Source organism: Nannospalax galili, unplaced genomic scaffold (assembly GCF_000622305.1).
Source record: "Nannospalax galili isolate Female #2095 unplaced genomic scaffold, S.galili_v1.0 scaffold901, whole genome shotgun sequence".
Classification (NCBI taxonomy): domain Eukaryota; kingdom Metazoa; phylum Chordata; class Mammalia; order Rodentia; family Spalacidae; genus Nannospalax; species Nannospalax galili.
In genome coordinates this window covers 684,732-711,425 of record NW_008344555.1, presented here as the reverse complement: position 1 = coordinate 711,425, position 26,694 = coordinate 684,732, and the positions used below count along the sequence as shown (strand labels likewise).

Here is a 26,694-nt window from a genome sequence, read left to right as displayed (position 1 = left end):
CTATCTATCTATCTATCTATCTATCTATCCATCTATCATCTATTATCTATCCATCTATCTGTCATCTATTTATCTATCATCTATCTATCTATCTATACGTAAATGTTTTCAGTTCAGCTGTCATCAGTGTTGTGCTGATCCCTCCATCTGCCAGTACTAAAAAATATAACCTTAAAGTCATCAACATCTTTCATACTCTCATCAGTGTTCAATGTTTTATCTTAAAGTAAATATCAGGATTTATATGCAAAACTATGGATTATTTCTCTCACATACATAAAGCAATATTTGAATGTTGTCTTATGGAGTATGATTAATTCCTGTAAATGTTGAGTACCTATAATCTTTTCTGCTTTGTTCCCTGTTACTGACCCCATTCAGTATACACTCAGGCTTGGGACATGTAACCAAAACGTGCTTGATTTTCTCTCAGCAATAGCTGTAAGTGAAGACAAATCAATGCTATTCTTCAGTCCCTGTGCCAGGCACACAAATGTACATCCATGTGCATATGCACATGTATATACACATGTATGCATAAACACAGGATATGTGATTCCACAGAACTGGAATGCATATTCCTTATCCTAATGCCAACGAGCTTAAATACTGTTCCTTTGAACACCAGTCTTGGATTATTGAAAGGAGGCAATTATGTTTTCTGATTCTTGGTCTTTGCTACCTTTATTATAAATTACAGCAGAATGTCTTACATATAAAGCCCCTTTTTATACACTAGCTCTTTTGTGCAGAAGGCAGAAGGCAATAATCCTAAAAAATGAGCTTCTGTTACTCTTCCTATACAAATGTCATGTATTAAAACACCCAAGTATGCCACGTGAAATAAACTCAGATAAAACAAGTTTTGTTTTCATCATAATAAAAACGCACTGGGTATTAGTGTAAAGATGACAGTAAGGAAACTATGAATGTAGGCAACCAGCAAGGTCAGTAAAGGGTAAATTACCTCTACTTTCCCAATCTACCTCATTGGTGACTGAGCAGAGTTCTATGTTTGAGGCAGGAAAGTGTGAATTTTCAAACTCCTATCTTCCTTATTCACCCCTCTTAGAGCTTTTAATTATACTTGAGGCTCATTGTTCAAGCAGCTTTCTTTTCCCCATGGTGAAATTCATGTAAGTCTCCATTTTGTTAGTTATTTCCTTATTTATTTATTTAAGCCTGGGTCTTTCTTTGTTCCCTCTACCCCGAACCTTTTAAACCTTAGATTTGGTATTTGCCTTTGATGAGGAAAGCATACATGTGTGGGAGTCTGAGTGTATGTATATGTTCATGTGCATATGGATTTCTGTGTGTGTGTGTGTGCGTGTGTGTAAGCCAGAGATCAATCTCAATGTTATTTATTTTATGTGTATGAGTGTTTTGTATATATATATATATATATATATACTAGCCTCTGCAATGCCCATGGAGGCCAGAAGAGGGTGTCAGAGCTCCTGGAACTGGAGTTACAGACAATCAGACAATCGTTAGCTGCCATGTGCATACTGGAAACTGAACCTGGATCCTCTGCAAGAGCAGCCAGTGTTCTTAACTACTGGACCATCTCTCTAGCCCCATCCATCATGTTTTTTGAGACAGGGTCTCTCAGTTAGGCCTGGGGCTTCACTGTTTGGCTATCTCTACCTCCCTGGGGCTGGGATTGCCAGTACACAGCCACCATACCCAAGTTTTTCATAGGTGCTAGGGATCAAACTCAGGTCTTATGCTTTAGGGACAAGTTTTTTATCAACTGAGCCATCTCTCCACTTTCTCTTGTTTGCTTTTTCTCTTTGTATACTTTTAATTGAATTTTTGTATATTTCATATACAACATTTTAATCATCTCTATACCCTTCCCACTGGATTTCATGCAGTCCATCATTTATGTTAAGGCCTATCAAGTCAGGTTAGTGTCCTCAAATGTCCCTCAGTGCAAGTTCATCCACTGGGGTCTAGTCAGCCTACGTAGAGTCACTCCCCTAAAGAAGATCAGCTCTTCCTCACCCAGTGGTAATCATTTGTCCAATAGTTCTTCAGCTAAGGTTGGGGCCTGCTGTCCATTTCCCCAGTTCTGCGCTGGGTTTTTGTCTTCTTGAGTTTGTGTGGGTCTTGTACATGCTGACACCATTGCTCTAAGTTCCTATGAGCAAGGTCCCAGGAGCCTGTAAGACTATTTCCATATGCTCAGGTACCCCCCCCCGGCTCTTACAATCTTTCTGCCCCCTCTTCCACAATGCTCCCTGAGTCCTGGGTAGGTGAAGTTTAACATAGGAGTTCTGTCCGAGGACCCACATTTATTTGCTTTTTTTTTTTTTTTTTTTTTTTTTTTTTTTTTTTTTTGGTCTTTTTGAGGCAGGGTCTCCTTTTAGCCCCAGCTGTCCTGGAATTCACTATGTAGACCAGGCTGTCCTGGAACTCACAGAGATCTGTCTGCCTCTGCCTCCTGAGTGCTTGGATTAAACGCATGTGCCACCACACCCGGCTTTATTTGCTTTTTAAAGTTTCTGTTCAGGCAGTTTGTGTGGTCGGTCACGTTAGTGTGACTACATATGATCTGATATGCCTGTATATTTGTTTGGCTTCCAATATTTATTTGTGCATGTGTGAGTGTGTGGGAATGCATGTTACTTACAGTGAGCATGTGGAGGTCAAAGGACAATTTTCAGAGTCAGTTCTTTCCTTTCATCTTTACGTGAATTCCAGGGATCGAACTCTGCTCATGAGATTTGTGCAGTAGGTGCTTAGCAACTGAGTTATTTTGCTGACTCAAGCTTCTGATCTTAAAGTACACTTTACACCAGGCATGATAATACAATACCTGTAATCCCTGCATTTTGGGAGACTGAGGCAGGGAGATGGGAAAGATCCCAAGTGAACAAATTAAATTCAATCCCTTAGTCATGCTTTAGTGCACTAAGTACTAGGTTTTGTTTTGGATAGTCAGCCTCTTGTTTATCCCCAGTCTGGGGTTTATAAGGATGCTGCAACCATTCCCCTTAGTATTCTGGAGCTTTTGTTTATTTTTTTACATTTACTTTGTGTGGGGGTGGACAGGGTGACCACAGCATGCGTGTGGAGGTAGGTCAACCTGTAGGAGTTTGTTCTCTCCTTCTACCATGTAGGTTACAGTGGTGATCAAACAGGCAAGTAGCTTTCCCACTGAGCCATCTCTCCAGCTAACATGCTAGAACTTTATATATAAATATACGTAGGTATGTATATGAATCAGAATGAGCTAGACACACCCTATTCCTGCCAAAGGTACCAGTTCTATATACTTCATCCAAACTAGGAGCTTTTCACAGCCTAGTCTGGCACCGGGTCCTGCAGATCCATCTGTTAGAGTTGTGTCCTGTTTGCAACCCAAGGCCCACCATCCATGTGTTGGCCCCTTCACACCTTCCTTCCTTTTGTGTTCTGAGGGACAGATCTCTGGCTACTACCAGCAGAATCTGTAATGCAGCACATTTCCTACACCTCTGTCACCAGGACACCTCCAGTGGAACGAAACTGAAGAGTCTCAGTACCCAAACTCCAATATGCAGCAAAGGTACTGCAAAGGACCCCAGCTGAAAACTGGAGCCCCAGCTGAGATGGCTGCCAGCTCACCATGTGTGACCAGTCACCATATGTTGCCTTCCTCTGGGCCCTCTTCCTTATCTATCAGGTGAGGAAACTTCATTAGTCTTTGTGCATTTTCAGTCCTGCAATTTCAGCATTCCCAAATGCCACTCAGTGTGGCCAGAGGCAGGGCATCAGAAGAGGTAAGACCACACAGTTAGTTCCAAGTTGTCAGTGTTAGAAGGAAACCCCATCACATTTTATCTTGCCAGGTCAATGTTTTGTGCCATTTTCAGTGCCTCTCCATCCTCACCTGATTAGTCAAAGTAGGCCTCAGGTCTCCCTTCCCAGCATTCCACTGAATGTTTCCATATGGGTTCTAGCCACTCCTCTCCTTCCAACATCCCCAGCTGTATTGCAGTCATTGTAGTCTGGTATCGATGCACACACAAAGTGCCATGTTCTTTAGAGGCAACACTTTAAGTTCTCACAACAGCTCTATCAATTGTGTGTATTTCTACCTACATTGTAGTTTGTGGACACTGACAACTTAAGAAACTGATGGTGCTGGTGTTCAAATCCAGGTCTGTCTGGCTTGGGTCAACCCTCCACATGACTCTCAAGTAGAATAGCGTTATGGCATGTAGAATATGTCAGGGACATCAGAGCAATGGCTTTGGTGGTGAGGACAGAATCTTTACTAGCATTTATTGCAGTTTCAACAGATATCTAAGTCACCCCACTAAGTACTCCCATGATTGTCATATGCACTCAATTCTGAAAGGTAGCCATTTTGTCTCATTTTATAGGTAAAGAAATAAGTTCAATGAGTTATCACTTGCCCAGGATTTGAACCCAGGAAACCTAGCTTCAGTCATCACCCTGTTAGTTATAAGTTGCTGTTTCTCAGATTCTGATTTTTTTTTTTTATTATTATATAGCAGAAAATGCTTCCATTGACTGTGCGGTAACAGTTGTCGTCTAAGGTTGTGGGCACCATGTGATAACCCCCCCGACCACACACACACACAAACTAGTGGCCTGAACAGGGTGTCCCTTCTTCAATGAACTGTGTACCTTTATCTCTCTGAACTTGCATTTTATCACCTGAGAAATGGGCGGCCAATTGGCTGTTAAGAACCAGACCCAATGTAGATGAGGAGTTTGCTTCTGAAGATGCTTAGGTATCAGGGGTAAGCATCATGTGGTAGGAGTGATGGCAGAGAGAGATGCCTGGTGGGCCACGGTTTCTTGGGTGAAGAAGGCAGTGGGCAGAGGGGCAGACAGTTGTAAAATGTGGAGCAAGTGATAGAAGTGCTCCCAGAAGGGAAGTAATGCTAGGCAGAAGGGCCATGCTATGTGCTGAAAAGGTCCAGGGCCTGGCCAGTGGCATACAGAGAGGTGGAAGGAGCTGGTGTGGTGCAGTGACAGGGCCTCAGAAACCTGATACCCTTCCTGCACTGGTTTAGAGTGTTTTAACATGCACTTCTCCAGGAGAGACACACGACGGGGGCGGGGTGTTAGTCATAAGAGGCCAGGGTTCAAGCCATAGGACAAGAAAAAGAAGAGCTTGTGGTGGCGTCTGACAGGTTTTAGTTCCCTTCTCAAGTGTTAAATGACTCAGTTTAAAAACAAAGCAGCCGGGCTGGTGGCGCACGCCTTTGATCCCAGCACTCGGGAGGCAGAGGCAGGTGGATCTCTATGAGTTCAAGGCTAGCCTGGTCTACATAGTGAGTTCCAGGACAGCTGGGGCTACAGGGAAACCCTGTCTCTCAAAAAGACCAAAAACAAAAAAGTAAGACCACTCAGACCCCAGTGTTTCTTGGCTTTTCACATGCATCAGAAGGCCCTTCCTCAAATAACCACAGGGGTAGGGTGGCCTGAGAACAGGCACTTCAGGTGAGCCAACTTCGCAGGCAGGTGGTCATCTAGAAGCTGCAGAGGTGGGGAGCCGCACGCTAGGACAACCTCTCACTCAGTACTCCCCTGTCCCCTACACCCTTGTGCTTCCTCTGGGCGGAATAAAAAGACAGGAGACGAGTTCTTTCTATGCTGCTTTATTTTTGTAAGGATACACTGAAACGTTAGATGATAACAGCTAATGACAATATGTGGAAATGAGGCATCAGCGTCTACAACCACTTCTACAAGAATATGAATATGTATTGTCATTACATGTTTACTTTGATACTGTCTCGTTATATATGTAATATCGCAACAGAGAATACAGTTAAGTAGGTAATCCTGCATTTCAGGGAAGTAGGAGGTGGAAAATTAGTTCCGCCTATGAAAGACGGTGAGCACCCCACATCCCCAGAGATCCAGCTAAACTCTTGAGGAAAAGTCCTAAGAATCACAAGAAAAGGGACTTTGTAATTTCTTTGAACACATGGACAAAGAGCAGACAACAACTATGTTACAAGGGATTCAACCTGTCACGGTTTTGAAATGTCATATTCCCGTTGATGACAGCCCTGCACTGCTCAGCTACCCCTCTAGAGTTTTATAGTTACTTCTATAGGATGAATCTCAAAACTGCAGGAACGTCTGAGGAGACTCAAATATTGTCATGCAAGTTTCCAAACCCATAAACTATTTTACTATTAGTTAAAACAAAAATATCATTAATTAAAAAAAAATAAAAGGGGCAGGAAGGTTAGTTTTCTTAAGTTTCCAGAAATATTCACCATGACCATGTTCTGAAACAGGCTCGTTTTCTCAGATCTGCTTAGACTTTCTAAATCACCTGTGTGTTCCATGCTTTAAAATAGGAACGCTCAGAAAACATGCCACATGGGGGGAATCAAATGTTAGTATGGGGAAAGGTCAGTTGAGAATTACAGCTAAGTTCAAAATGTTAGTTTTCTGGAAATTCATGTTAGTCATGTGAAAGCACAAAAGAATAGAAGGGCAGAGTTTTGATGAGGACGTTAAACCATGCATTCTGGCAAGTTCTTTCTTGCTCACGGCAGAGGGTGAGCAGGGAGTTGGAGCAGCCGCTGCAACTCTAGCACGTCTGTGATTACACACTGGTTCCCAGCTGAGCCCCGATAGGCATCTCAGTGGGGGCTCTATCACCTTCTTGCTTACATCACGAAGTGGCTACATGGTTAGTACTTTTCTGCTCTATAAGAAACATGCAGAAGAGTCAATCTAAGTTTTTGTTTTTCCATTGCAGCGACACAGACATTTTTGCTGCAAGGTTGCTCTTTGCTAAATCCTAATATGATCACTGTGTGCCCTTAGCTGAGTAATACTGTAAAATGGGAGGAAAGACAGAAGGAGCAACTTTAAAGAGGTGAAAGCCCACTCTTCCCCTATGGATGGTACAGGGCAGAGAGAGAGCAAGGACACAAAGCATGGTTCAAATGCCATTTTACAGGACAGGAGCCCCTGTCAAATTACAGCTTTTTGGCACAGTCGGGGCAATACACCTGCTCATTATGAAACACAAAGCGCTTGTTGGCCAGATTCACGGAGCATTTTTTGCAGTGGAAGCAGTAGTCGTGCCAGGATTGTCCTTCATAGGCCACCACACTGGAGCCTTTACCAAACCCTGTGGAAAAACAAAAGAAAACAGAGAGACAGCTGAATGAAGACAGATGACAAAGCCAGGAGTCAGAAATCAAATTACGACCCCATCGCTGTTCACAGAGCCGACAAGCACACGGTCAGTGTCTGCCAGACTCTCTGCTCCCCTCTACTCCACCGCGCATTGTCCCCCGCGCCGCCACACTGTCCCCCGCGCCGCCGCAACCCTTCTATGGCTCTCAAGGACCTGAAAAGATTCCAGAGCTCAGCCAATGGCTTCTCCGATTTAAAGAACCCCATTCCCATGCCACAACCACTATCACCCCTGCGCCGCACACCGACCTCCCATCATAACCAGTGTCTTTTTTTTTTTTTTTTTTTAAGGTCAGGGCCATGGCATCAAAGTGGCCACCAGGAGGCAAACTTGGGCTGTTTGTGGGGCATGCACTTACCGGGCCATGAGGAGCTGCTAAGCTTCGATTTTTTCTATAAAGAACCACCACCCACGAGGGACAAGTCCTCTCTCCACCCGGATGCCTGCCCCGGAGGTTGGCGCTGGGAAACAGGGTGAGAGGCAAGCGTTTCCCGTGGCACACTGGGGGCTTCCTAGCTTTAGAGACTGGGTGGCTCACTCTTGACACAGTCCTTTTCCCTGAGGATGGCAAAAGTCTTCTCAAATGTACATTTCAAGGCTCCCCAGGGAGATGGGAAAATTGGAGGCAGGGGAAAGGGCTCAGGGCACGTGGATCGCGGCCGCGAGATGAGGAATGAGGTGATTAGCTTTGCTTCTGATCGCAAAAAAATTAAAAATAAATAAAAATGAACCTGCCAGCAGCCCCTGTACACTATCCTTCCACTATGGGGTGTTATAATGCCAGGCTATAGCTTTCCAGCCTCCCTAGCCCATCCCTGCCCCCCTCTCCCACCCACCTCACCTCTCCCTCACCACTACCCCCTCCCACCCTTTCACCCTGCCCCCACCCCCAGTTTTCCCCTGTGTAGTGCCTGGATCTCAGGCTTGTGAACTCCTGGCACAGTTAGTTCATTGGCAGTAGTCAGGAAGTACTCTGCATTGCAAAGGCTAACCTGGCCTGGGGGCACCTTTGGGACCACAATGGCTGGGGAAGAAGGGCAGTCTCTGAGGACTTTTGTGGATGAAACCGACGACAGGAAAATGAGAGATGGTTACCATGCGCATAACCTAGCCTGGCAGACTTAGCAAGGACTCTTTAGCCTACCAGTGATGGGGTTCTTGCATCCAGCACACTTCTTGGCCACAAAGTTCTTGTAGCAATCCACGCAGTAATACTGGTCCTCCACAGCGGTGAAACGCTGCCCAGCCAGCTTCTTAGAGCAGGTAACACACACAAAGCACTCGGCATGCCAGGGCTGATCCTGGTAAGTGATTCCTCCAGATGTGATGGCCTAGACCAGGGAGTGTAGCACCGGGATTCAGATTCAACAACCAGGCACTGTGCTGGGTGCTTTGGTATACAGTATCTCATTTCATCACCATTACAGCCATGGGAGGTGGGTGCTATTATTATCCCCAATTTACTGATGAAGACACCAAGGCCAAGAAAAGGTGAGCCTCTTTGCAAGGCTATACAACAAATGAAGTGGTGGAGACAGACCTCCACCTGGCTCAAAGCGTAGTACCAGCCACCTGTGCCTCTGGAGTGAGCACACACTGGCAACCAGACTTGGCTGTGGCACTGCTTTCTAATCCCTGGCTCCTCATCTGTAAAATGGGCACAATAATTCCTACGTCACAGGGCTACCCTGAGGATGGAATGAGATAGTGTGTGTGCAAGTGCTCTGTAAACTGTCAAACACTTGGAGAAAGAATGGTCAGCGCATAACTCCCTTGGTAACGTACCTTGTTGCATTTCACGCAATGCTTGGCAAACTTGGTCTCGTGGCAAGTCACACAGTAGAAGTCCTCCCCTTTAGGGAAGAAGCTTCCGGTCCCGATGACTTGCTTGCAGTTGCTGCAGATGAAGCAGTCTTTGTGCCAGACGGTGCCCTTGTACTCCACGTTCTGGTCTCCTGCAGAGGAAAGCCATTGGATAGCCCCACTGACAGGCTCTGCAGGGGGCTGCATCCACTCAGCTCCCCAGCCCACCCCTAGAGGTGAGGGGATGCAGGCCCTGCAGTCACTGGCCTCCCACCTCCAACTAACCTATTCATGTGTTCCTTGTCATCATGCCAACCCAGAGTTTTGCTGTAGGTGGGGACTCCAGCAGTATTATTTAGGATGACGTACCTGAACCCCCATCCCCCCACCTCTACCCCTGTAGGGACTCAGATATTCGTCAGGGGGCTTGCTTGACCCAGAACTATAGCCTGAGGAGGAAGCATGCACTGATCACTTACTACATCCAAATGAGAAAAGGCTACATACTTTTCACTTCATTCTCTTGCCACAGGCTGCTCTTGCCAGTGTTCTTTAGTCTCCAAGTGTGTGCGTGTGTGCGAGCATATATGTGTACGCATATATACGTGTATGTATATGTGTACATATATATGCTAAAGTCTCAAAGCAGCTCACAGCAACGTTAGCCCCACCATGACAAGCAAGCCCACACTGTGTCTGCCCTCGGGGTGGGAAGGGGCCGGTACCTGCCACAATGGCCTTGAAGCACCCTTTGCACTTGGGGGAGTCCTCCCGAGTGGCACACTTGTTGCAGAAGATCTTGCCTTCCTTGGACACAAAGGTCTCGCTGGCCAAGGGGTGAAGACACTTGACACAACGGAAGCAGGTGTCATGCCAGTAGCGGTTCTTATAGTGCACCTCCTGGAAATCAAGCAGAGCAGGGCAGCTGCCATGAGGGGGACGGGCAGTGACGTCAGACCTCCCATCAGATGCCAGGTTCAACGTACAAAACATAGTTTATCTCGTGTCCCTGAGGGAAACAAGACCCTCCCAGTCCCTCCAGCCACAGTGCACAGACTTTGTTCTATTCACATAATTATTCTTAAAATATTGTCTAAAAGTATCTCCAGGCTACGTACATACAGGATATAGGAAACATAAATGCATTCTGTGTTTAGACTTGAGTCTCATCACCAAGATATTTCATTAAAAATTTTATATACATGTATTCTATATATTTAAGTATTCAATAATAATAATAAACATCCAAAAGTCAGAAAAACTTCTGGTGCCTAGCATTTCAGATAATACCTACTCAGTATTACAGCCAAGAGCTGAGAAGGGCATCTAGTTCAAGGTCCATATTTAATAGCTAGGGACACCAGGAGCACGGGAGGAGGGGGCGGCAAAGAGCCGGCCACAAATACTTAAGAAGGCTGCTATGACATGACCTCAAAAGGCAGTTGTTGCAAGCAAGACTGCAGGAAAATACGCTGACACCTAGGCTGCCTTGTTCGCGCTCGGGGATGATGGTTCCTTACCTTGGAGTCTGCACCTATAGGCTTGCGGCATTCCACACAGGTGTTGGCGCAGAACTTGTCAAAGCACTTCAGGCAGCAGTGGCGGCCTTCCTTCTCCACATATTTCTTCCCCTGCAAGGGGTCCCTGCAGTAGTGGCAGTCAAACTTCTCAGACATGGTGCCCACCTTATAGCTGGAGGGACCTGGAGGAGCAAGCAAGGAGAACAAATGACCAATAGAAACACACGGGTGCTCTGCCACAGAGTGTCCTGGGACACCTGTGCACTGCTGCATGTGGCTAGGTAAGCCCTCTGAGTCTACAGGGTTGGAAGAACAGAGTTAAAGCACTTAAAGCTGGCTAGATCCCAAATGTCAAGGCAACCGATACTTCACTAAGGCTCCCAGGAAGAAAAGCATCTAACTTGAACTCCAAGTACGAGACGCCAAGGCCAGTGACTCCCTGAGGGCATGGCAGAAAATCCTTCCTTGGATATATCACTGTGCTGACTCACAATGGACATGAAGGTGGACAAGTAGACCAGAGCTTATGCTAGCCAAGGTCACCACCACATAGGGGGATTCTGGGAGGTTCATCCATTGTGAGAAGTAACCAGGAATGGAAGGTTGTGATGAAACAGGTGAAGAAGAAGAAACTCATTTACATGAAGGAAGAGTATTGGGCAGGTCAGGTGCACAGTGTGTCAAGAACTAACTGGTCCATGCGTTGGCCCAGTGGCTAGCACAAACAGCACAGAGGAGTAGTCAGCAGGGGCTGGGCCACTGCTCCCACAGCTGTCCACCACATGACAAGCCCAGAGCCTCCCTGCCTAAAGCTTACCCTGCCACCTTTTAGGGGGGGGAAAGTACTTTCTGGTGGTTTCCCTTCCCTCCTGTCTATACAGTCCTAGTTATCTAAACAGAAACTTAACTCCGTACCTCCAAGGTCTACTAGCAATTCTCATTAATTTCCTTAAAATATTTAAATATATTTGAAATCTGACAGAAACCCTGTCAGCCCCTGAAGAGATCCCAAAGAGCCTTGTCCCAGATACTTCACTGACTCTGAGGGCCTGAGCAATGGGGCTACAGATTTCTCAAAGTGGCATTCTCAGTTGGCACAAACACATTCTGCAATGGTGAATTATTTGTCACAGTAATGTGCTGTTTTGTGATGTACCAAAACCAAATCTTTCTCAGGGCAAGCCAGTGAGGACTAGTCTATTTACTAAAGTGCTACCATTTTGGCATATTTGCTCATCTAAATATTGAATGTTTAAAGTATAATCTGGAAAAATGACTTTGGCAAAGGGTTAAGCTGATCATTCCAAGAATCTCCTCCACCCCCTTCATATGAACAAACTCACTTTGCTCCCCATCCACACCCTAGCCATGGTCCTGCAATGGTCTTCTGGAGCCCCTCTGCCAAGTCATTTTCTATAGAATCCTGCCACCAGGAAGGGACCAAATGCGGGTTTCTAATAGTTCCCAATTCCTTCACACATATGCTAATTTTTCTCTCCCACTAAGAAAGCAATTTACATGAGTAAACAGACAGCAATTATTTGTGTCAGAAAACACAAGAACTGAAACTATTTTAACTCAAACTATCCACACACAGTTATCAAGTTAGCAAACATCCAGAGTATAATTTAGAGAGGAAGGAGGGAAAATAAATGGGCAGCTGCCTGCTACTCACCACAGCTCCTCCACCAACTGAATAGCCCCAAACTCCTGCTCTGGGTTCCATTCCCAGGTTTTTTTTTTTTATATATATAACCACATGTTCAAGTTGTTTGGATCCTGTTGCCACAGGCAACCAAATAGCAGAGAGTGAGCTAAGGAAACCACACCCTGTGTCTGGGAACCCGCCTGGGCCCAGGCTGGTGAACTCTCACTCAGACCCCTGTCAGTCTCGGCAGCCAGCCAGCTGACAAGGGAAACCAGGCCATGGAACATACACATGCCCACTGCCTCATGCTGCTACTACCCAGACCCTCTCAGCTCAAAGAACTGGCACAGGAAGCAAATGACTGACATGCCTGTGCAGGTGCAGTTGCTTGGCACACTGGTATCACTGTCAAGAGAATTGGGAAGACCAGAGAATGGCTCTCTAAAAAAGGTGCTAGGATGTTCCCTTGTGTGGCTAGGTGAGATACAAGATGCATGCACACAACAAAGCCAGGGCCCATCTCCTGTAGCCTATGGGCACAAGAACCTGTGGCCATGGCAGCATATGGAAAATCACTTTCCCTCTATCATGTTGAAACTGGGACCTCGACAATGATTTATTTTTCTTGGAAAGAGTTGGGTTGAGAAACCAAAATGAATCTTTAGTAAAGGTAAATGACAGGCTTACAACCCCCGCTACCCAAGACACTGATACAGAAGGATTGTAGGTTCAAGGCCTACCTGAGCTACAGAATGAGTTCAAAGCTACTCTTGGGCAATTTAGTGCAAGTCCGTGTCAAATTCCCAAAGGATTCTAAAAGGCTGGGGATCTAGCTTAGGTGCAGGATTACCTAACATGCATGAAACCCCTGGGTTCAATCCCCAGTACCACAAAAAAAATAAAAAACAAGTAAATGTTAGGAAACTAAATAATCAGTGGCTCGTAAATGCCACTGGCAGAAGAATAATTTGTCCAGCACAGCAACCCTGACTAGCCCTTCAGACCTCATTTGCTTGGACCAAACTTGAAAATCAATCATTCTCTTTTATCAAGTTCTCTATGTAGCTACACTCTACTCATTTACTGTCACTCTCTTTTAATGTGTAGCAAATATTTCTATATTCAAGAATTATGCTGAGCCCCACCTAAAAAGAGTCCCACCTTTTGGCATTTCTGAGCCCTAACTTTATAGTTAAAATATAGATGAAGTATCATACAAAAGAAAGAATGCTAGACAACACCACAAATTCCATTTAAATGTATCTAGGGGTTTAGTTTTGGTTTTCCTTTGATGACAAGATTCTAACGTAGCCCAACCTGGCCTTGAACTTATGGCAATCCTTTCTACTTTGACTCCCAAGTTTTGAGATTGCAGGTGTGAGCCACCATGCCTAACTAGCATCTAAAGGTTTTGAAGAGGATAACTACACGATGGTTCACAGCCCTACAGAGATCTTACCTGCCAAGCCTTCCTCACTTTAAAAAGCATACTCTCAGACGCATTTTATTATCAATACCAAGTTCTTCACTGCTCACGTCCATGGTTAAAGGATATGAATTGCTCAGAGTTTCTAGGCATCAAATGATAAAATAATCCACAGCTCACCAATGAAATGGAAGTATCCAGGAGGGGAGCCCAACCTTTCCTCACTGTGACATGATGTTCTCATCTACAAATGTGCTGGGCCACTTTCATAGCTATCCTGGGATGCATATGGCATACAGGCTGCAGGTTGGACATGCCTGTACCAGAGCATATTGAAAACTTCCATCAATGAAACTGCACACCTCTATTATCAATTATAATTCCTATAATACAGGGTCCTAAAGCACATCAAAGGGAGATTAAATGAGTCAACTCTACCTTAATGGTACTAATAAGAGGGGCCTTATGCCTTGGTGTTTTGAAATCCGAGCTTTCAGCAGTTATGTCATTTTTTGTTGTAAGAACACGAGCACTCCTTAGATTCCCCACCACTGTATACTTAAACCCAGGCTCTGTATCCAGTAGAAAACAGATTTCAAAAGCATATTTTAGAATTGGTTTCAACAGTTGACTTACGTCATTTTTCTATGTGGAAACACTTGTTAATCAAGATAAAACAGGCAGCTCTAGGAATGTTGGCATTATTGCCTAATGAGTAAACAAGCTATAAATACTTAAAGTATGTTAACAATGCCTATGTCAAATTCATGAACTTTACTACTATTTTTTTTTTGCAAGAAATCTAAATGGAACTTTGGGCAACCTGAATTAACCGACCTCTCATTTGTCTAACTTTATGATTATTTGGTACAAAACTATTTCAAACCCTTGTACTGTGTGCTTTAGTATGAAGCTGAAGTAATATACTCCTACTGATATATAAATATGGGTGGTATGTTCAAGACTAAAATTTCTTGCTAGAGCTCATCTTCACAGGGATTAACAACTCCAAGGACCAAGCTGACAAATGGCAATGCTGGCACAGATTCCAGAAGGAGAATAAGTGTTCCGGGTAGTGAACACCACGGGAGAGGGCACCACACTTCAGAATGCACGGCAGGAGAAAAGCTGGCTTGCGCTTTCCTTTCTTTGCTTTCATTAGAAATGACCAGATAGAGAAAAATGGCGGCATTGGCAGATTGGCTGAAGCCCACTTTACTCTTATGAATCACATTCTCTTAAGTATGTATCCTTTACAGAACAATTTTAATCCCCTTAGAAATTTCTAAGTATTTAAAATATTGAATCTTTTCCACTCTCCAAACTTCCAGACACATTTGCCTTGGCCTGTGGTAGTTATCTTGGAAAGGCCATGTCATCCATCATTCAGTGGAGCTTTTGCTGCATATAATTACAATGCTACTTCTCTTACTACCTCTTTGTGGAGGACACTATGTCCTAACAGTACGTTCTCTGACAAATTTTAATGTCTCAGCGTAGCCTTCATTTGTACATAGTAGCAAGGTTTCTCTGTCACAGATAATTTTGTCACCACAGCAGAAGCCCAAGCACATAGTTTAGGACGTTACAGATAGGAGTCATCCAGTGTACCCTGCTGACTGACTTCAGTGTGTGGATGGGCACTCAGAATGGTTCCTGATCCAATAATCTGAGCCTCTATTCCCAAGTAATATTTATTTTCCTTTTGTGGGGATTTCTGTCCTTCATGGACCTATTCTCTGCTTGCATGGACAAAAGAGTGTAATGCAATGCAAAATACTATGTCCTGATTTTAGGGCTCCTCTCCCATGATCCTAAGGTACTGAAATCTAAGCTGTATCTTCTAGTCATGTGAGCTGTCACTTGATTTTTCTAAGGCTGGCATATTTGATATAAATGTTTTAAGAAAAGGAGTTTTAGAATCTTCGTTACAATACAATTAGAAATGTGGCTAGGTGATCAAATGTTAGCTATCTATTCTAAGATGACAGCCTGACTTTCTTTCTCATATAGCTTGCTTCAAACAACACATCATTCTTCACTTAACAAACAAGATTCCTCTTTCAGGAAAAAAAAAATCTTAATTTATAGCCAACATGCCAAAAAGTACCTATGGAAACTTCAATAGATTACGGCTGGAGAAAAATTACTCAGCAACTATGAACACTTCCTGTTCTTCCAGAAGATCCAGGGTACAGATCCCAGCACCCACGATAGCTAACCACCGTTTGTAACTCTAATTGCATTGGAGGGCGGGGATCCAACACCCTATTCTGCCCTCTGCAGGCAGTGCACACACTTACATCCATGCAAGCAAAACACTCATACAGATACAATAATACTTAAAAAGAAATCTCAAAATCTCAATAAAAGGAATTGGAGGTTGGTAGATGGAACAGTCAGTAAAGCACTTGTACAAGCATAGGGATCTGAGTTTGGATCCATAGCACACACATAAAAATGCAGGCATGGTGGTGTGTGCCTGAGGAGTGAGTGACAGGAGGGTCCCTGGGGCTTCTGCTAGCCAATTAATTTAGTTGTACTGTTGAGCTCCAGGTTCAGTGAGAGACCCTGTCTCAAAAATTAAGTCAGACACACACACACACACACACACACACACACACACCAAAAATGATTTGGCTTCAAAATTTAATCATGTATAAACATAGATAATGTAAAACTGCAAGTCTTTTTTGTAACTATAAACCTCTGAAGTTTGAGTTTATATTTAATAAACTCTTGCCTGTGTTTTTATGTATTCACTCATATCTTTATTGATAATGGTCATTTTCCCCCCAAAACCAAATGGCTCAAATAATATTTCAAGAGAAAGTAAATATTATAACTAGGTAGCATTTTTCTAACCATGTCCTTTCCCTGAGTGCTCTAACAATCAGTGTAAACACTGCATGGCAACCTGAATGGCAAACAAAAATCAGCTTCTTTCTGCTTTCTTCATTGCGAAGTGTGGGATACTGGGATGTTAGTGATCACATGCTGGCTTCCCCCCCAAAAAGGACATACTGCTCTCCCAAAAACATTTAACACATGGATGGAAGCGCCAGCTGAGGAAGAGGACACTGTGTCACAGATAACCTCACACACCTGGATGTATCATCAGACATTTGGGAACAAACACCTAAATAGCTGCAGTGAGGCGGAACTTATGAGTCAGAGCTGAAAAGCAGTCCCTCACAGAATTTCACAGAAAATTCAGCAAGTATTTCATTCTCTTAAAAAATAGACCATGTACACAATGATTCAATGTCACCAATGACTTCTCTGGGATGAGGCATTTAGAAAAAAAGGGTCCTTAGGGTCACTGGTGTACAGATAAAAGCATTTTAGATTGTATCTGGTATCAGAGGGATTGGATATAGATTCTTAAATGAAAAAAATCATCTGCTTCTAAACTTGTAATAAACAATATTGTGTTCTATTACCATTCTGTCTATATGTGAAGTTTTGCTTAATGTTGAATTTGGCATCCCTCATACAGGAATAAAGCTCCTGTGACCAGCAGCCATGTAACATAACATGGTTTTTAATTTTTCCAACTATGGTAAAGTAATAGGCATTCATCTAGTGGCCACAAAAAGTACAAAATGCTCAGCTTCACTGTCTGCTGAATCTTCTGATTACCATTCTTCATTCAACTTTGATTGCATCCCTCTTACACTTGCCCCTTGATTTAATCTCGCCATGAAAAGGGAGGGACTGGCAGTTGTGTGTGGCCCACTAGGTGATGGCTGGTGAAGAGAATTAATAGCTGTGGACTAGAAACATGATCTTGGTTTCCTCACACCCTCATCCCACAACTTGACTTGAAAACCAATGAATAAAAGAAATTAAACTGGTATTTTTCAAATTGTTTGATGTCAAAAGTATCCATTTTTCCCTTAAAATGTCCTCTGCTTGTGTAGATGGCCACTGAAACTGGATCCAGATCCAAAAAACCCTAACTTTTATTTTTGCTACCAAAGCCAATTTCAGGGCAACACTGATTTTCCTTCTGTGAGGATTTCTCTCTCTTTCATGAACTTAGTTGTTCTCTGCTTTTATGGACCAATGAGCTTAATGCAATGCAAAATGTTATTTCTTAATTTTTAAAAAAATCATCTAGAAGGTCTAATTCACCACACTTACAGATTCCAGATTCAGATAAGAATAATTTCAAGATTTTGTATCATGTAAAATTCGTTAGGTATGACATAAATATCACATTTTAAACTTATTTTCTTGTAATTAAAAGTTAATCAACCAGTTAATGTGTATTCAAGATCCATTAAGACAACTCATACTGCTGGACTGGTTTGCCTATGCCCAGAGAAAGCATATGTTGGCCAGTAACCAGAACTCAGTAATGTGGCACCATGTTTGTGATGCATTTGTAAAACAGAGCCCAAGAATTACAGAAAAATAATCAAACAGCATTTGAACACTTAGAAACAAAGCAGACACTACATATTAATAATAATTCAAGTGGGACACTTCACTACAGCATATTTGCTTTAAAATATCAAGAGACTTCAAAAAGCATTTCCACTGTTGAAATATCAATAGGCAATCACAAGTTTCAAAACTAAAACTTAAAAGTTAAAAAGAAAAAGAAAAGGAAAAAAACTACCATCAGTAGTAACTTTGTCCCTTAACCCAAAAGTTGGGAGACTAGACAAAGTGCTTGGTTTCTGCCCAGCTGTCTTACTTCAGCTCCAAGAAAGGGAACTGTTAGTTGGGCAGAGGGCAACACAGCAACAGCCACATTCTTGGGTTTAGGGAGTGACACAGGCAGCAGACTGATTTCACAGACTGGGCTTCCGCCCTTCAGCCCCTATTCCACAGGCGTCTTGTCTATAGCCAAAGGGCTCTCTAATGCCAGGTTACAAAACAAGAAGACTCTCACTTATGGCCATTATGGTCGAGGGGATGGGAAACCTTTTCAGCTAAAAATAACCAATACCCTATTTGCTATAGCAAAAAGTTCCGTAGCTGTTTCTTTTAGGAAGATTAGGAATATTGTTCAGAAAAACGGAAGATGCGGATGCTCTTAGTTACAAATAATCTTCCTGTTTCTTCCTCAGTTTCTTTTCCAAATCCTTTAAATTAGATGCAATTACTATCAAGATGAAGAGTAACCTTATGAATAACCAAAAAACTCTTAACGAAAACCCCTTTTATTCCTTACATCATTTCTCAGTTTCACAAGATATCCTGAAAGCATAAAATATAGTCATAAAACATAAATCACTCAAACTTCTAAGTTTACTTGAGTAAGAATAGTATTTCAGCTTTAAAATAGCATGAGAAGAACAAAATAGAGAAACTAGGATTTATTTAGCGTTTACACCAAACTAAAATCATTTAATAAAAAATTAACTTTTAGATAAATGACAGAATCATTGGCCTGAAACAACTGTCCTTCAGATAAAAGAAAGAACATCAAGTTTTTACCTGAATGTCTATGAGAAGCCATGGCTCAGAGACCAAGTTCAGGAGCAGCACCTAGACCCGTCTTCTCTCAATCCCAGATGATAATGCTGTGGCTCATTTGTGAACATACATTTAAGGGGAAGCAGCTCACACAAAAATAACCAAGAGCAGATGTCCCACCCCTCCCCTGAGATCACAACCTTAATCCCACTAGAAAATTCTTAACCATTTTAGGTGATCCAAGGGAGAAGAATAGGACCCAGTAAAAATACCAAACGCTACATATAAATACCTGCAGGGCTACTCAGCATCCAAATTAGCTCCAGAGCCAGAGAGGCCACATAGAATGTTATCCCTGTACCGGAATAAAATTTGGACTCAGCTCTGACATAGCTTAATGCTGAGGCCAACCTTATTAATTCCCTTTATATGTCTCAAGAGCTTGCCTTTGGCCTTATAAATAATGGATTTTTTGTGCTATTAATGATGAAAGTAACTATAGGAGATGGACTTTTGTTACCAGTGTAATTAAACAGGGTTAGATGCTACAATTATAGCACTTAAGATCATTATAGACAATGTTTTCTGGGAATATACCAGCAACCAGCAGACTGCCGAAATGGGAAACAGTTTCAGCTACCCTATCCCCAGCATCAGACAGAACAGAACAAAATGGTACACACACATGCACACACCTGCTACCTAATACAACAAAGATGCTTTGTGTTACTTTTTGCTGCCAGGGAAATGATAAAAACATGAATAAAGTTATCAACTGCCATACATTATAGAAGCCCCACAAGCCATGATTGAATGTACATTGGCGGCTGTGAACAGGTCCTACGAAAAGTCTCCAAGTCTCTAGGACCCTTCTCTTGTCCTGCTCTTACTGGTTTCCTTGTTATTCTCTGGACCGTCTCAGAACAGAGCCTCTCCCAGTTGTTCCTCTCCCTGCCTCAAGTCTTCACTCCAAGCCACTTAGTGAAGTCTCTTTTGATCACCTTAACAGTTCAAATTGTGACCATGTTCTTCCCACTCTCTCCCTGCTGTTCTGTTCTTCCCTGATCGTATGTACCTACAGCTCTGAAGCTGCTGGAGCAGCAGGCATCACAGTGAATTCTCTGGTTTTTTCTCTGATTCTTCCCTCTGCTTTATGTCAGTGAACACAGCCTAGCTTCCCAGGAGGCACTAGAAATTATGTGTTAGACGAATATATTAAGCCAAAAGTGATAGACTGCATATATATGTATACACACACACACACACACATATATATATATGTATATATATATGTAATACTAATCATTAAAGAGGTAGGAAATTAAGGGGAAGTTGGGGGAATAAGGGAGGAGCAAAAAATGGTGTTAATACTGTACTCATGTATGAAATTCTCCAAAAATATGTAAAAATTATTTTTTAAAAGCCAACGCCCCAAATGTCAATCAATCCTCCAAAACAGTTCCACTTAGAATCTAAAACGCAGCCTTGGTTACAAACTTCAGGAAAGGCAGCAGACTTTCACTCTGGGACAGGGCCTGGGTCTCGCACCTTCATAGCCACCATCTTCTCTGGCACTGCATGCCACTGCCACTGCTTCAGGCTGAGGGCTGCAACAGTCGTTGCTTATCTTCATGTGCCCACAAGAGTATGCAGTCGACAAATGCCACATGAACAGATAGAAAGGTGAATGAGTTCCCAATTCTTTAGACCTTAAGATCTCAAGGAAAAGTAACTCCAAAAGATATCTGAAATTACTGCCAACTCCGGGTACCTGGAGAATGGCACAAGAATAAAATTCAGGAAAACAAGGAAAGTGGCACTGTGCACTCTTCCACACCTTCCTAGATGTTTCCTTACTCAGGATAATTAAATTATAACAGAATGACCAGTTACAACAGTACCACACCCCTAAAATAAACGTACACTGTTCACCCAGGGGAGATGTTCTTATTTTATTAGATAATTAACCTTTTACAAACCCTAATCTTTAGATTTTAGTGACACAGTTTATTTTTAAATGCCTCTCTTAACAGTGATGTGAATAGTAAGCTTAATGTATTTACTGCTGTCCTTTAGGACATCAATTCTAGGTTCGAGTCCCACCTTGGGATGCAGGTTTTATAGCACGTAGTTCATTTAGGTGTCAGATCAATTTGAAAAGCAAGTACAGAATATGGACACAGAGCTTCATAAAACCACTTCAAATATAAGAGAATATACAAAGCTAAGAGCATTACTTTGTGATCATCAGTTACTCCAGTATGTCAAGCCAGCGTGAGCTAGGTGCTCAGCCTACAATTGCATTTATTTCAGCTGCACTTACACCAGTCAGGTACCTCTGCTTTCCCAAGAGTCTGCAAGAGGCATTGACTACTGCATGCTTGGACACTGCTATCAAGTTACAAAATTAGACCTTTTACCAAACTGCAAAAGAAAAGATCCTTTTCCATGAGGAAAACAATCTCTTAGTAAGTGCAGTGTGGCAAACTGTCCTGTTTTGGGTCAATAGTTCAGTCAACCTAATGGTAACTCAACAGATAACCACACAGTCACTAACTTGACTGGTATCTGAGCCAATCTTTTTACACATCAACAGTATGGTATTTAATAATATCCTCAATAAACACTGTAGTGTTTGCAAAGTGCCTTAACGTATTTTTGATGGAGCTGGTTTGTGGTTAGTGAACAATTCTCATTGGTACCTCTCTTGTGCTAGCCAAATCAGGATGACTTCAGTGAGTGTTAAGACATCAAATCTCTTCATCCCCCTCTAGCATGTGATCCTCTGAGAACCATTTACATCAGACTTTATACACTCATCCTTGTCTTCCAACTATCCATGGATGCATTATAGCTTCTCGCTGGGATCCGCCCACAATTATGCTACCCTGTCCATTCATTGCTCTAATATGACACACACCTGTTGGACGGATATCCTACTAGGTAGTTCACAGGTGATTTGCTGGAAATGAAAAATAAAATTGATCATTATCTTGATACCTAGATAAATATACAAATGACTCCCAGGTGAGGCATATCATGGTGTTACAGGAAAGATGTACAGTGTTATTTTGGTTTATCACTGTCAGAAATCATTTCAAGTTGGGGACTAGAAAACACTTGATGGATGCCACAGCATTCATGTCACAGCTGAAGTGTGTGTACTGTGCAGATAATGGTGCTGGGTCATTCCAAGAAAAAGTTAGAATGTGGACCAAGTTATTACAAGAATGCAGGACCTACTCAAGAAGTAGGATGCATGGAGCCTAGAAGCTGGGAAGCTGAGAGAAGAACAATAAGGAAGTGGTGCAACCAAAGCTAGAGGCAGCACAGTCAGGGCTATCTTTCAACTGGTACAAAGGAAGGATGAGATCTGAACGATGCAAGAGGTGATAAGAAAGGTGGGTCTCAGAGAAAGACTCATTAACAGCAGAGAAGTGGCCTGGGAGGGTATTGCATTTGTCCAGATGATACATATGACAGGGCTGGATTAATGCAAGGCACTGGCAATGTGTAGGAAAAGGAAAGACTAGGTAGAAGGGACTAGGTAAAAGGACAGGACAGAAAGGCAGACTAGTTACAAAGAAGGGGATGGATCCAACAAGCTGCCTAAGGTTGAGATTCTGGGCAAACAAGAGAATAATGAAGAATGTGTGAGGCAGAGCCAGTATGGAAGAGTGGCGCTTCATTTTGGATTTTACAGTGAGGTTCTTCTGAGATGTCAATAGCAAACACCCTGTAATGGTATCCAGGTTTTCAAGTCAAGAGAGAGAGAATGTAAGACTGTAGAGGAATCTTGTTTGTGGGGAGTCTCACGCTGCAGTCTAATCCTAGACTCTACCTCTGAACCGCCACTGGGAGGATCACACTTCTAAGTTCAAAGGGGGTGAAACCTAAGAGTCAAAACACCAAATTCGGTGACCCATTTGGACCTAATAGATCCTGGAAGCTCCTCTTTCACAGTCCTAATTGGTAGTCACCCTTCTGTCTCACCCTATTTTCCTTTTACCAAAGACATTTTCTAATTTGGTGAAAACTTATTCAAATAATTAATGGCCATTAGTCATGGCCAAAAACAAGAGCCTGATTATAACCTGGAATGGTGTCTAGATGGAATTATTGGTGGTTTCATTTTGAACTTTCTTACATTATTCTACTCTTGCATACTAATAAATAATAGCCTATAAATTTTTCTCAATATAACTTTGTCAGGCTACTAGTCCTGCCAACATTTCTCCTGATTGAGTCCAAATGCAAGATTAAGGCACCTAGTCATGTACTATGATATGATGTGATTCAATGTTGAACTGTTCAGAGTATTTCTTGCCCTGTGTACTCTTGCCAGAAAAAGCCAGGAGCAGCTTTGGCTATCTCGGGTTCCTGGCAATCTTTAAGGTCGGAAGAAAACTTTTTCCAATCAACATGCCCAATTTTGTAATGTCACTGTTTAAATGTCACAATTCCCAGCATAGTCATCAAAAAGCGAAATGAAGGAGTACCCCGGGACCACATGAGGGTTGCTTTCATCACATAAGAGCCAAATCAAGGCCCAGAATTCTGCTTACCCAAATGGTCTCTGGATCTCAGAGCAAAGGCAAGAGCGACTATTGAGAAGGGAGAGACCCATTACAAATAACAGAAGATCGGTAAAGGCTATAAATAGCAACGCAACTTGGAAATGCCAAGTAAGTCAACTGAAGACCATTTATTTCACAACTGCCCAAGGCCTCGAGGGTTTCTTTATAATATTCACTCAGGGCTTAAAAACTGAAGCATGTGGCATGGCCTCTGTCCTTTGATTCTGGAAATATCATTCCATGATTAGCAACAGTCTGAAATGTCTTCTGTCCCTAAAGTCTGCCCTGTCCAACATCTTTTAGACCCTCAGCAAGATAGAGAAACTATCCCTACCATGTCCTAGAGATATTTTTTGTGAGACTTCATCTCGCTCAGTATTATAATACTGAACAAATGATGTTCAAAGCAAGTCACTATGATGACATCAGATTAAAAAATCAGATGTGGCACTTAAAAGACAAATAAGAAAATATGGACAGAAAAATTTTAGAAGGATATATGTAATGCAAATATAGACTCTCAGATCAAGGGAGGGAAATGAGTGTCTTCTGAATCTGAGAAGCTACTGGTAGGGATAAATCTTTGTCATATTTTAGGTGTTAGAATTCCCTCCTAGTCTATTTCTACCACCCACTTGTGATCTGTTTTATTTTCATGTTGCCATGTACCATGACTCAAAACACCCTTTTAATCATGCTAAGCCCTGGCATTCACCAAGCCCACCTGTTATGGACATTTCAAGTCTCTGAAAGATGCCTGAGAGCTAAACATTCCATGGCCCTAGTCTATAATTTACCTGATGATTAATATCCGTAACAAGGATGAAGAACAAGTCAAATATGCTATCCATACTTTATTCTCTCTTTGTGGTGCTGGGGATGGGACCAGAGCTTTGAGCATGCTAGGAAAGCACTCTAAAATTGAGTTACAGCTTCATCTCTCATATCTTTATCCTTAGTGCTGACAACTATGATTGACTGCCCTGATTGGAAAGAGCCTGTAATACTTCATGAGTCCTGCTTCCCAGTGTGAAATATTCCACCTAGTGACATATGATCTGTCTTCTTTTTACCAAAGGACTATAATGAGCATTTTACATTATTATGCATCCCTGTTTTCAAACTGAAAATGGAGCATAGCCCTAAAACTCAATGTCAAGGTTGAAGAAATTCATGATGGTTAGGTGGAGTTTTCTCAAGAATCTGAACTTAATGTGGTGCACAGTGTGAGGATGACAGAAACAAAGAGACCAAGAAATGGCCTGGATTTAACTCAGGAATTTCCTGTTTTGTTGGGCACTAGAGTTAACTATTTTGATAGCAGGGTCAATCTAGATTTCTGGAGAACTGAAAATTATAGCCAGTTAAAGCTTACTTGGCTTTCATCTGCCTGTGTCTGCCCCAGAAGTGTCTCAATCCAGACTCCACCCAGGAGTACTTACAGGCAGACCCAGGAGGGTGGCAGTACACAGTGATTCATGTTGAGAGCAAACAAAAATAACTTCCTGTGAATAGAACCATTCTGCTGTGCCAGGCCAGGTGCTATTTTGTGAAAACTGACCTAGGGATCTTGGTGTGTGGTCTACCAATAGGTTACTGCCCCCAAGAGTAGCCTGTCTTCCCTGTTAGCCAGTCTATCTATATATGATGAGAATAGAGTACGCATTCCTCCAAAAGTCAGAGCTACCAGAAGGATCAGAAGACATAGTGGGACAAATCTGGGAATGCATTCATTTGTATCACTTTTGCTTCATGACCACACTGATGATTTCCAACTGAAAACACTGCTCCTTCCTTGTATCTCATCAAGCTGGTTCCAGCAAAGGGTCTTTACTCATTACAATATAAACCACAGGAATAAGATTTATAGTAAAAGATGATCCTGAACCCTTAACATTCATTACTATCAACAGAGATTAATGTGGGTCACCAACCATGAGATTTTTGTGAGCTAGAATGAAACAATTTATATTCTTTCATGCTACAGCAAAAGTCTAGTCAGTGAGACCATAAACTTTGGCTGAGATAACCCAGAAGTGGTAGTTGACATTGAGCTGAGACACAGAAGGACTAGGTTGAAAGGAACAACAGAGGGTCTACCAGATTTGCTGGAACTTAAGAAGGAATGTAAGCAGTTTTGAATCTCCCAGAGTCAAGCAGTATGTTCTCTATGCCAGGTAGCAAATACATCAAAGAAAATTATGGGAACACGAAGTCCAGCAAACAGGCCTCACAAAATGAGGGCCTTAGACCTGGAAATACAGCTCAGTAGACTAGCATATGCCTACACATATGCAAAGTCCACAGAACACTCCAAAAAGAGAATCTAAAGCTAGCTCTAGGGTATCAGAGGCTACTACAGGACACATAGATGGAAAGATTGTATCACATGAACCTTAAGTTTCAGTCCTTCATGTTAATTTCTGAGCAGTGTTAATAATCAAAGAGATCAAACATGTGTACTATGTACCTAATGTACATGAAGCCAGATTGCCTACAGTATGAAAAATGAAACAAAAAGCAATTAATACTGACTCGTATTCATAAACTTCAGATAAAGTGACAAATTGGACATAACTTTTTAAATTTCTCCATAAAAGAAATTCAAGGCTTAATTTTACATGAGATTAGTTCCACAATTAATCAGTATGAAGATAAGCAATGTGGCTTTTCCCTAAATTTAATGAGTATATCTGTTTTATAAAGTTCAGGCAAATACAGTGCAGTTGACTAACAGCATGGATCCTGCATCCACAATGTCTAGATGGGAATTCTGCCTTATCACTTATTGGTTGTATGATATAGGCAAACTTTATCTAGCTTCTCTGTGACTCAACTTGTTCATCTGTAAAATGGAGATAATAATAGGACCTATGTAATATGGATATTATAAGACATAAAGCAATATTTGTACCATTTAGAACAGTAATTGACACACAGTAATCACTATATATAATCTCTTCAACAACACTCTAAAAATGTAGCCGTCCCGAGCACTAGCTTCCTGCAAGTAGAATTTATTAAGTTCACCAGTTCACAGGAGATATGTGGAAAAGAGATAAGCTCTCAGGATCTTGGCCAAGAGCCCAGTTGTAAAGACC

At 42.3% G+C, this 26,694-nt stretch overlaps 1 protein-coding gene across 4 annotated transcripts in view; it reads right to left on the bottom strand.

Moving 5' to 3' along the window:
- Positions 1 to 5,605: 5,605 nt before the first annotated feature.
- The window catches only part of Fhl1 (four and a half LIM domains 1), a 62,345-nt gene continuing 41,256 nt past the window's right edge, over positions 5,606 to 26,694 (bottom strand). For 2 of the 4 annotated variants that reach the window (XM_008840697.3, XM_008840696.2), the window contains exons 3-8: positions 10,513 to 10,694; positions 9,718 to 9,892; positions 8,975 to 9,144; positions 8,334 to 8,520; positions 7,548 to 7,747; positions 5,606 to 7,120 (exon numbers count right to left, since the gene is read on the bottom strand). In XM_008840697.3, the coding sequence (XP_008838919.1) occupies positions 7,037 to 7,120; positions 7,548 to 7,747; positions 8,334 to 8,520; positions 8,975 to 9,144; positions 9,718 to 9,892; positions 10,513 to 10,668 (972 nt within the window). In that variant the 5' untranslated portion in view covers positions 10,669 to 10,694 and the 3' untranslated portion in view covers positions 5,606 to 7,036. Of the gene's footprint in view, positions 7,121 to 7,547; positions 7,748 to 8,333; positions 8,521 to 8,974; positions 9,145 to 9,717; positions 9,893 to 10,512; positions 10,695 to 19,037; positions 19,251 to 26,694 lie in introns of those variants that run through there. The other 2 variants (XM_008840695.1, XM_008840698.1) reach the window with 2 other exon arrangements.